The sequence below is a fragment of the Coloeus monedula genome (genome assembly GCF_965178545.1).
Source record: "Coloeus monedula genome assembly, chromosome: 2".
In the NCBI taxonomy this organism is placed as follows: domain Eukaryota; kingdom Metazoa; phylum Chordata; class Aves; order Passeriformes; family Corvidae; genus Coloeus; species Coloeus monedula.
Window position 1 is genome coordinate 1,196,349 of NC_138782.1, and position 10,605 is coordinate 1,206,953.

Sequence of the window (10,605 nt, forward strand, 5' to 3'; positions counted from 1 at the left end):
AAACACTTCATCCAGTGAACATGTTACATCAGTGGAATGAATTTTATGACACCATCAGCAGGACAGATGTGCCTGTTCTTAACTGACTGAGAAAAACTATAGAGAATGAGAAGAAACTAATCTATGCATTACACCAAAACCATCAGTCTGCTTTTACTTCATTAGAGATTAAAAACCCAGTGTCAGAGGAATCAGTACCTAATGCTGCAAGAAAGAAGAAACTACTTTATTACTAAAAAAAAACCCAAAAAACCCCTGAACTTTCACAGCCAAATGATGGCACAGCACTGCTACTGGACCCAGAAAATGGACGCAAACACAGTGCACCTTCTGGGAGGTCTGTGACACACAGGGCTCAGAGCTGCCCTCAAATCCCAGGGAACAGGGACACAAGGAACAACAGCAACTGTTCTGCAGATGCACTGCAAATAGAGAGAGCCAAGCCCCAGCAGGAAAAAAAAAAAACTTGTGCCATATAATTTTGGGCTTTTTAGCTGAAACAGGGGAAAATAACAGTACAGCTGCAGTACCACTTCACAAATGCCTATTTGGGAAAAGACAGGGCCAAAGCACCTTACAGAGTCAGATCCAAGCATTCTGCAGTATTAACTGTAACCGTTAACCCTTCACATTCCTCCTTCCTGGTTAACATTTCTTCTTTGAGTAAAATGCTGCTCGATGTTGTTGCTGAGTGGCCAAGCTGTGTAGATGGCGTGTGAAACTAAAACTTCCACAAATTACAACCAAGCAAAGCCAGTTTCCAGAGGATTTGTGGGAAGAGCCTTCGTTGCCCAATACACACGCTAGGTGTCACTCCACAACAGCGGCACAATCCCACCGAACCTCCAGGAAAGGCAAAGGCAATTCCCTCGTAAATATTTTTATTGGTTTTTAAGCTGTTAACCCTCAGCACCGGGACTCAGGATTTGTTAATCCTACGTAACTACCTATTTAGCTAATTAGAAGAAAATGCAGCAGCCCCCTGGCTCACGCTGACATCAGATTAAATACGGAAAGCTTAACAATCAATTAGTTTTGTTGCCTATGGCTTAGAGTACGAATGCTGCATGCCTCAGCATTTCTGCCTCCCTGTCCTGTGCTGAGGCTCTTGGGCTGTTTTCCTCCCGTGCATAACTCACCCGGGGTCAGCTATCCACAGACTATAGATGCACAATCACTCCAGCAGATGCCCACCACGAGGGGAACCGCTCCGAATTCCGCACAAATGCTTCAAGGACGTCCTCTCCCCCGGAGCTGAGGGCGACCAGGCTGTCACACAGCTCCCCTCCACCGGGACCCCAAGCAGCCCCTGGTTCAGACACCACCACGGATTTTTTTCTCCTTCACACAGCAGGTTCTCCCAATGTTTTTAAGGAGTATTACCCTTCCCAAGGTCCCAGGAGCGCGCAGTTATTCCCTCTACCCAGGTGAGCGAGCATTAGCTATTTCCCATTCAATGGCACGGGCACAGGAATTCCATCCCTTATTCAGGGCCCCCGTGTATTGATGAGCTGCCATTAACTTGCATAGCCCTGCTCACTTACACGGTGACACATTCTCTGCTGGGCCGGGGACCGAGGAGAAGGAAGAGTTTCTCCTGCCTCAGACAGTCCTGGCAGATTTATGAGCTTGTGTTCTTTGACACTGCCTCGGGCACAACCCTACAGCAGACCCGTACTAATGTCACAAGGAGCAGAAAGCACGGCTCAGATTTCAGCGTGAAAAACGCAGTCTCACAGAGAGGGGAACGAGGGAGAAGAGGAAAAGGGAGACATCAGAGTGAGAATTTGAGATCAGAAAACCCCAGGATTCCATGTCATCATCGTTTTCATGGCCATTCCTCCCACTACAGGCACATTAAGCTAAACAGCATCATTCTTCTCATCATTACAAATACCATTCCAACTACAAACTACTCATTAATGCAAAACCATGGAGCCACATACTTCAGAGGGTTTGGGGGTCTTTTAGAGGGAGTGGAGGAGTGGAGAACAATTAACCTTTGTTTTAACTTTGATTTCTAGAGTCCCACTGAAAGTCTGAGGGGTTTCCTCCTACCAAAAAAAACCCCAAACATAAAGAAGATTACATTTCTATGATGCAATACTCAAGTAAAAATTAGCAGTTAGAACAACACAGAAAGAAATAAGAAAGAAATGGAAATAAATCAATAGATGATAAGCGCTTGTTCAACCTTAAGAGATAAATCTGGCCAATTACATACCTAGTAATTGCCAAAAAATTGTAAATAAAGGTGCCAGTGCATTCTGACTAGAGACAGGCAGAGCCTATGCTAGGAATTTCAGTGTGCATTGTAAGAACATTTTTATGTGTCAGGCCTTCATCCAGTCCCGTGATATTTTCTCACATCCAAATACATTTATGTAATGACTCCAATCAAAGAGGTACCTTGGAAAATGATCTATCCTGGACTACACTCTCGTTTAAATTAAAGCAATCCTAATTTGATTATGCAAAAGTTACCTAGGTAACATCTCCTCCCCAGCCACTCCCAATGCTCTGATGGCTGGGGAGGAGGAAAGGATAAGCTTCTGGAAGCGAAAGATGTTACACTGCATTAAAAAAACCCCCAAAATTAGCGAATTAGCATTTCACACAGTCAGGTCAAACTGATGTGCAGTAGCTGACAACTCCTATGCTCTCATTTCCCTTGTGCTGCAAGACCAAACACCGCAATCCTAACAGATGCCTCCAGGTGAGGGGAGCAGAGCCCAGCCTCCTGCTGCAGCAGGACAAACACAGCGCCCAACTTCACACCGACACAGAGCAGGGGAACGGTGCTGCTGTCCTGAGCTGGCCCCCCAGAAAGCACAGGAGCAAACCCTTGTTTGAATAAAACAGGAAAGAAACAACAGAGAGCAGATCTTTTGGAGCTTTAGCCCAACAGAGTCAGTGGAACTCTTGATCACATGTTCCCAAGGTCTACAGAAACCCCCGGCTTGTTGTCAGAGGATCGACCCCCCAGGTCCTCGGGACAGAGGTGTTCCTGCGGGATTTCCAAGGCATTTTGATAACATCTCTTAACTCAGCATATTCATTAGACCAACACTCTCCCTGCATGATAAAATTGAAGCTTCAAGCCCCTTTCACCTCGCACCACCGTGACTGGCACCTGGTTTCACCCCTCGCTGCAAAGCTCCAAGTAGGCACAGAACGACCGTGAGATTTAAAACACAAACTCATTTGCACGGTATGGAAAACTTACCTCGAAAAGAAAGAGGATGGAGTCCAGCTCCTCCCTCTGTGATTTATTCCCTGCAAGACACAAACCAACATTGCTTGCCAGAAACATACAACAAAAGACAGCAGAAGAAGGCTGCTGCTGCTCAGCTGGAGTCAAAGACGCTACGCTGGGTTTACTTCCCATCTTTCTTTAACATCCCAAGAGCGAGCTGCGCCCGGCTGCGGTGCCTCCCTCTGCTCCGGCCGTGCCGCAGGCGAGCAGAGGGAGCTGCGGGAGCCCAGCACGAGGCGAGAGGGTGCGTGTGGAAATGCTGGAAGGAACTCAGGAATCTGACCAGCTGCTGCTCTCGTTTCAGAGAGCCATTTCCCAGTTTGTCCCTCGCACTGCCGCAAAATGAAAACGATTAATGCCAACGCAGCACTGCATGGAGCTGTCAGTGTAGATACAGGTAACTGAGGGCTAGGCAATCGCTGGACGGGCTCTAACAGAGTGCTCTGGAGCACAGTCACGGAGCGCTGACCAACGGCTGCTGGAAGAACTCTAACACTTACCTTTTTGTTTCAAGCTGTTTTCCAGTGTGATGAAGTTTTCGTAGAATATAAAATAAATTTGAGAATAATTGTTGTCAAAAAATTGCTTCAGGTCACTTCCATCCACGATATCTGAAAAGAGGAACAAACAGAGCAATTACACAAGAGCAGAAGGACAAGAATTTCAGGCATTCTGCAAATTTAGCACGAGAGAACAAAATAAATGCAATACAAAACTATTTTAGTGACTCCACAGAGTATTCTGTACTAAATTGTGGGTCCATCCTCGCAAGTGAAGAGGAGTTTCACTGAATTTATGAGAGTCTGCGGTGGGCTTTGGTTCGTTTGCTTTCCAGTTTAAAAAAAAAAAAGAAAAAGAAAAAGAAAAAGAAAATTTTTTTAATGGGGTGAGTCTTACAAAACAAGCAGGTTACGGCTGGAGAAAAACACCAGCAAAGACTTTTGGGATGCAAATTCAGTTCTTACATTCATCTGGCAAGCAGATCAAACCAGAAAACAGCATATTCCCAATTCATTTCTTAGAATAACAGCAACGCAACCATATACCACTTTCTTAAGTGCTAACCTGGGCCCAAAATTTGAAATAAGTTCCTTTTCCACCAAGAAAAAGGTCCAGTGTTTTCTAAGCCTGACACTGGCCAAACACACGTGAATTTCCTCCCTTTGGTCTTTACTGCAACTGATTTGGTCAAGGGAAGTCAGGTGATTTCACCCGGAAGAGGGTGGAGGGCAGAAATTAACATCGTGTCTGCTCATTGAAGCCTCACCTTGCAAGAAACACGTTCATTACCCAAAATAAAGCTGATTCCAGCAAGAAGGCTCAATAAGATCCCACGACTACAGAAGACAGAATAACTTTAGCCCTAGACAGCTTGATTTTTATTTAAATTAATACCTTTCCAGCAGTAAGGCTTTGCTTGGCTGCTTGCACTATGGAAACAATTAGTGCAGAGAAACTCTTTAACGTGATATTTGTTTCCTACAAGCTACCGGTCTTGAATTTGCAAGCTAAGTGCAATTATTCCTCTCCATGAATGCGTCCTGTTAAACACAACTCCGGGGGAAAACAAGGCTTTCATTTACAGGGGTTTCATATGAGGGAATGAGGTCATTAAAATCTAAACAAAAAGGAAACTTTCCCTCTGAACTGCGAAGGGAGGAGAAAGGAACTGCCTCACCAAGAAAGCAAATTCTCCTTTTTTCTAAAAGCGGCATCTCAGCGGTGACTCACGGGTGAGTCTGGTGTGAGCTGCATCCCTACAGCCACAGCCCTTTCTTACTGATGTGTTTCACTTGTCGCAGGGGACGGCTCATTCCTGCCTCTCAAATGGGAAACATCACGGAAAGTTTCCTGCTCTATTTATCCCTGGAGACAACAAGATAAAAACCCCTGACTTCGGGGAAATGCACCGGCTGAAGGGGTATTTATAAGCACCCAAGGAAGCGGGGCAGCAAGCTTGGGGCTGAACTGCGGGAATTCGGGGTCGTGTTTATGTTTACTCACAAACAGCTCTCAGGTTACCACAGCTGCGCACAGGCACCCAGCCCTCCCGCCGCAGGCAAGCGCCAGCAGCCATCCCAAACCCGAACGGGACGAGCCCGCGGTTCTGGCCAACACCTGACAGCAGCTGCTGCTGCTGCGGCAACACTCGGGGAAGAGCCGGGCGTTCGCGAGGGTCACCTCCGATTCCTTCTGTACAAGCAGGACGTGCTGGCTCGCTGGAAAACTGCCACTCACGCTGACTTGCCTTACTATTAAATTTAAAATCTGGAGCAACAAACTGCTCGGGTACCACTCAGTGAGGACCTGAGGCTGCTGCCGAACTCTCATGGCTCTTCCTCATCTTAAAACACAAAATCCAGAGGGGACAAGAAGCCTGTCCTTAGCACACGGCCTTGCCCTTCATTTTCCTGTTAAGTCACAAATGTTGTCACAGTCACCTGTTAGAAATCATCCCTTAATGCCGTGAACTTCCAAAGTCACTTGACTTTATGCTACTTCTTCAAAGCTCCCTTAATCCTCGAGTACTTGAAAAATTAAAGGAGATCAAGAGAATTTCGCGGCCACACCCTGGTTAACGATAAAACTTTTACGACCAGCCTCACCCCAGAAAGAACATGCAATTCTTACTTATCTTCAGGAGAAGTATGTCAGCACGAAGCAGACCGTCACCAAAGCACCCCTCCAACCGGAACAGCTTCCAAAATAACGTTAACACCTCCAATTTCACACGAGCACTACGGAACAACACCAGCTCTGAATTCAGCAGGAAGTCTGCACACATCCCTTTTGAGTGTCTCTAAATGAAAGTTTCCACCAAGCCAATATTACTCCTGCAGCTGTGCAGAACTGCGAGGCCAAGCAGTGCCAGGACTGAAACCCCACTCCTCTCCTTTGTTATCCCATTTCTGATGGAGGCAGTTCCAGAAAAAGCAAGGGCTTTCCTGATAGGTATTTTTTAAAGACAAAGATCAAGGATTGCACTTGGTAACCTCACAAATTTCGTATTTTAACATAACTCGGTGTGTCTCCCATGTATTTGCCCACTGCTCAACGGAGAAAAGACTGAAAGCCCAGGACAAAGCAGCATCCCACATCTGTTGGCAGCAGTACTCCTGACACCTGAGTATTCCAACTGGGCCCGAGGAGAAAACACTATTGAAAGAGATGCTTCCATTAAAAAAAGAAATTTTTTACCCAAGAATAGCCACAGAAAAAATGCTTAAAGCGCAGCGATCCATTCTTACACTACAAAAGTCCCACAGAAACCACCCTGGGAAAGAGCGGAGCTTTCCTTTATGGCCAGTCCATGGGGAAGAGCCAAATCTGTACATCCCCACCACTCTTTATCAGGCCATTAGTTTTTAAGTCTATCTTTAAAAAAAAAAAAGAAACAAAGGCCACATTACTGGCACTTCCACAAACTGTATTTAGACCTTTACTAACTTTACAGAACTTCTGGCCCCAAGTACATCTCTACAGCAACAGAAAAATAAGGGAAACGTTCTGGTCATTTCTCAAACACAACTTAATATCCACTTTTGAGTCCTGTTGTTCTTCTGGGTAGGGTTTTGGCCTGCCACGTGGCCAGAGCACTCCACAGAGCAGGAGCTCAGATCCCAAAGGCCGTTCGAGGCCTGAGAGACATTATAAGCAGCACCAGCTTAGGTGGAATCTTTTAATTCAGTTCGGGCACTGGACAAACTTACACCCATGCCAGTAAGGGACCTGAAGCAATCCACAGCTCACACGAGCCCTTATTTATGGAACTACACATTCCTTTTGCTCATCCCTCCCCTACGATCATCTTCCCTCTGATCTGTATCCTCCTGCATCAGCGGGATCACAGAAGAGTAACTGACATTTTGTTTACAATTAAAGTCCTGTGATTTAAAACCAACAAAGGAAGAGGAGCTGGCAGCCCCTAAGGGAACACAAGAGCAGGAGCAGCTCTTTGGGGAACACGGGGCACTGTGGCCCGAGTGAAGCAGCTGGAGTAACACACACACATTCCTACCCCTGGCCAGGGCAAGGTGAGAGGGGACAAGGGGAAAAAAAAAATCCAACTACTTTTGAGCTTTTATAAAAAAGCTTTGTTTTTCTTAAATACCAGAAAGGTTCTTCCCATGTGTTGCTTCATTTTCCATGCTGAACAGTACCACGGAAGACACTCTGGTAAGGGTATTTATCAAGACGGCATCTTCCAAAAGCCACTCCCATGCTACCTCAAATGTTGACACAGGCACTGCAAAGAGCAGATACCCGGGGACCGTACCCAGAGCTGCTCGGACAGTGCCCGCACTGACCAGCCAGGCAGCTGGACACAGCACAGCCCCAGGCAGCCCCGTGGCTCCGCAACACCCTTCACCGTAAACCAGCGCCCGCAAGCACCTTTAATTAAAGAGTCACCAAACGCAACAGCGTGACACCAGGCCGGATCCGCCCGGCACTTTGCCCCCTGACCAGCTGCCCCCCATCAGCTCCCGAAGCGCAGCAGATCGCAAGGAACAACTGCGGCACGCCAGCGATGATCCCTCGCACCTGGAACAAACCGGCGTCACCTGGGAGCCAAGCGGACTGACCGGCCACAGCCTCTCCCCTCAGCAGAGCCTGCTGCTGCTGCATTTCAACAGCGAACACGAGGCCACCCAGACCCTCCCGAACCACAGCTCGCAGCTGAAACACATCAGCGGCTTTCCACCCCCAGAGGGACCGCAGCTGAAACTCCACCACGATGAGGGTGAAAGGCTTCACCTGCAAGGCGCCCCGAGACGCGTCCAACCTCGCCCCAAACACGGAGTCACCACAAAACACCATACCGTGACTTCTCTTAGAGTTTAAACCACCAGCAAAGAGCCCCGAGTCGATGTTGCCCACAAGAGCAGGGCTCCTGCGAGCGCATCTCCGAAACTGACCGGGGATGTGAGTTTCCCCGCGGTTCCGCCCCCAGCCCACCGTGCCGTACCCGAGCACCGGGACACCGGCAAACGCGACTTTCCCAGGGCACCGCGCACCCCAAACTTTCTCCCGCAGCCCTCGGGAAGGACACGCACCGCTGTCTCTGCAAGGGAGAGAGCCCGGGGAGCCCGCCGAGCTGCTCGGGAGCCCGGGGCTCCCCGGGCAGGAGAGGCTCTCTGTCCCCACCCAGCACGGAGAGCTGTTACGGCCCGGGTTCACTGGTGTCGCGCCCGGACACCGCAGCGGAGGGCGAGCAGCGCCCGCGGCTCCGCCCGGGCACCCCACGAGGGGGCTCAGGGCCCCGGGGCCGCGTCCCCCCGCGCCCACCCCCAGCGCCCCCTCCCCCGCTCACCCAGCACCGCGCGGAGGTGCTTCAGGCGGGTCAGCACGTCCCGCTTGGGGTCCAGCGCCTTCTGCGTGGATTTCCTGACATCGGCGTGGCTCTTCCTGGAGAACATCCCGGCGGAGCGGCGGGCAGGGATGCGGGGATGGAGCCGCGGGGATGGAGCCGCGCCGGGAGCGCTCCCCGCGCGCCGCTCCCGCCCCCGCTCTGCGCCGCCGCTGCGCGGGGCGCGCCGGGAGCTGCGGCACCGCCCGCCCCGCGCTCTGACGTCACCGCGGCGTGGCGCTGACGTCACCGCGGCTGCCGGGAGCCGCGCCCCGGGACCCCCGGGAACCCCCGGGAACCCTTGGGAACCCCCGGCCCCGCCAGTGCCAGCCCCGGGCCGGTCTCCCCGGGCACCGCGCAGGGACGGCGGGACCCCGCAGTGCCCGGGGGCACAGGGGACAGCCCGGCCCCGTGCGGCTCCAGGGACCCCCGAGAGGCGAACCGGAGAATCCCGGGAGAGCCGCGGGAATGCCCGGGGCAGGGCAGCTGGGATGGAGGCGCCGTGGGGAGCTGGCTCCTAGGTAGGCTCTTGCTTTATCACGGAATCACAGAACCGCAGATTTGGGTTGGACGGACCTTAAATCCCACCCAGTGCCACCCCCTGCCCTGGGCAGGGGCACCTTCCGCTGTCCCAGGCTGCTCCGAGCCCCAGTGCCCAGCCTGGCCTCGGACACTGCCAGGGATCCAGCGGCAGCCGCAGCTTCCCTGAGCAGCCTGTGCCAGGGCCTGCCCACCCTCACAGGGAAAAAATTCTCCCCGATATTCAGTGCAAGTCTCCATGGGAAAACATTCAGGTTCTGAATAACTGCTTGCACTGTAAGTATATAAATAATACGTGCTGTCTTTACACACGGGGAAGGTAAAAGACAGAGCAGGCTCATAGTTATGCAGCACAAGCACCAGCCATCCCTGAAGCAGCAGCCAGCAGGGTTTCAGTTAAAGGCCCTCGGCTGCTCTCGGTAAAATTCCCGGGTAAAACAGTAAACTCTAGTAAGTTTCAAAGGAGGCTGTCGTCCAAAGAAAGAAAAGAACGTGTGCCAGGGAAATGACTTGCGTTTCTACTCCCCAGTTTTTAACGAAATTACTTAGAAATCAGTCTACGCATCACATGGAAATTATTTGTTGAGCGGCGAATCGGCATAGAGAATAAAATGTCACAAGACCTACTGTTGTTAGAAGCAGAAAACACACCACTGCCACATCTCACTTCCTCTGAGCCCTCGCAGGGATCGTTTCTGCTGCAGAGGCCTGAGGTCACCAAAGCAAGAGGTCAACAAGCCATAAACACGTCCCACTGGGGAAGGGACAGTCCCAGCTCCTCCACCCCTGGGATTGCCACGTGCCCGCGGGAGCAGGGGAAGGCTCTGGCTGGAGGTTACAGCGGATAAATAAAAGATAAATAAAGAAGCAGGCATGGGGGGCTGTGGAGGAGGGGGCTGCAGGCAGAGCTCCCTACGCCCCGCTGGTGAGCGAGGCACAGCTTCCCCCTCTGCAGCACAGCTGGATTCTGGAAGGGGTGCAGCCGGCCCAGCCCCTGTGCTAAGAAGGAAGGAGTCGCTTGCTGGAGTGAGGGAGATGGAGAGTGATGATGCACGGTGCTGAAAATGAAAAAACCCATTAATCGCTTTTCTCGCACAGAAAGGCTGAACACCCTGGAGTCAGCCACAGAAAATTCACAGCTGTCCCTCACCTTGGAGCCCAGCTCAGGCTTGTAATTCCTACTGCCTGTTCCTCCTGTCGCACCGTGACACGCCATCTCCTTCTGGAGCAGCTATCATTCCGCAGCAATTGTCTACAGTTTGGGGTCATGTGGTGCAATCTTCCTGAGAAGAGCCAATTGGGCTGTTCTGGCTGTCCCCTTCCATTGCCACAAATGGATTTGTGCAGTTGGCTGGGGAAGCAGGTGGCTAAAGTCTTGCCTTGCTCTCGTTTATTCTTTTACCCTTCCCTTTTATTTTAATTGAGTTACAAAACGAACAACTTCCAGTTTGTGTCTCCTGGT

The 10,605-nt window shown here is 50.7% G+C and overlaps 1 protein-coding gene across 4 annotated transcripts in view; it reads right to left on the bottom strand.

Moving 5' to 3' along the window:
- RALGAPA2 (Ral GTPase activating protein catalytic subunit alpha 2) overlaps nucleotides 1–8,764 on the bottom strand; it is a 93,765-nt gene extending 85,001 nt beyond the window's left edge. For all 4 annotated transcript variants that reach the window (XM_082303459.1, XM_082303458.1, XM_082303457.1 and 1 more), the window contains exons 1-3: nucleotides 8,568–8,764; nucleotides 3,757–3,867; nucleotides 3,227–3,276 (exon numbers count right to left, since the gene is read on the bottom strand). In XM_082303459.1, coding sequence (XP_082159585.1) covers nucleotides 3,227–3,276; nucleotides 3,757–3,867; nucleotides 8,568–8,673 — 267 coding nt within the window. In that variant the 5' untranslated portion in view covers nucleotides 8,674–8,764. The remainder of the gene's footprint in view (nucleotides 1–3,226; nucleotides 3,277–3,756; nucleotides 3,868–8,567) is intronic.
- Between the last annotated feature and the right edge of the window lie 1,841 nt (nucleotides 8,765–10,605).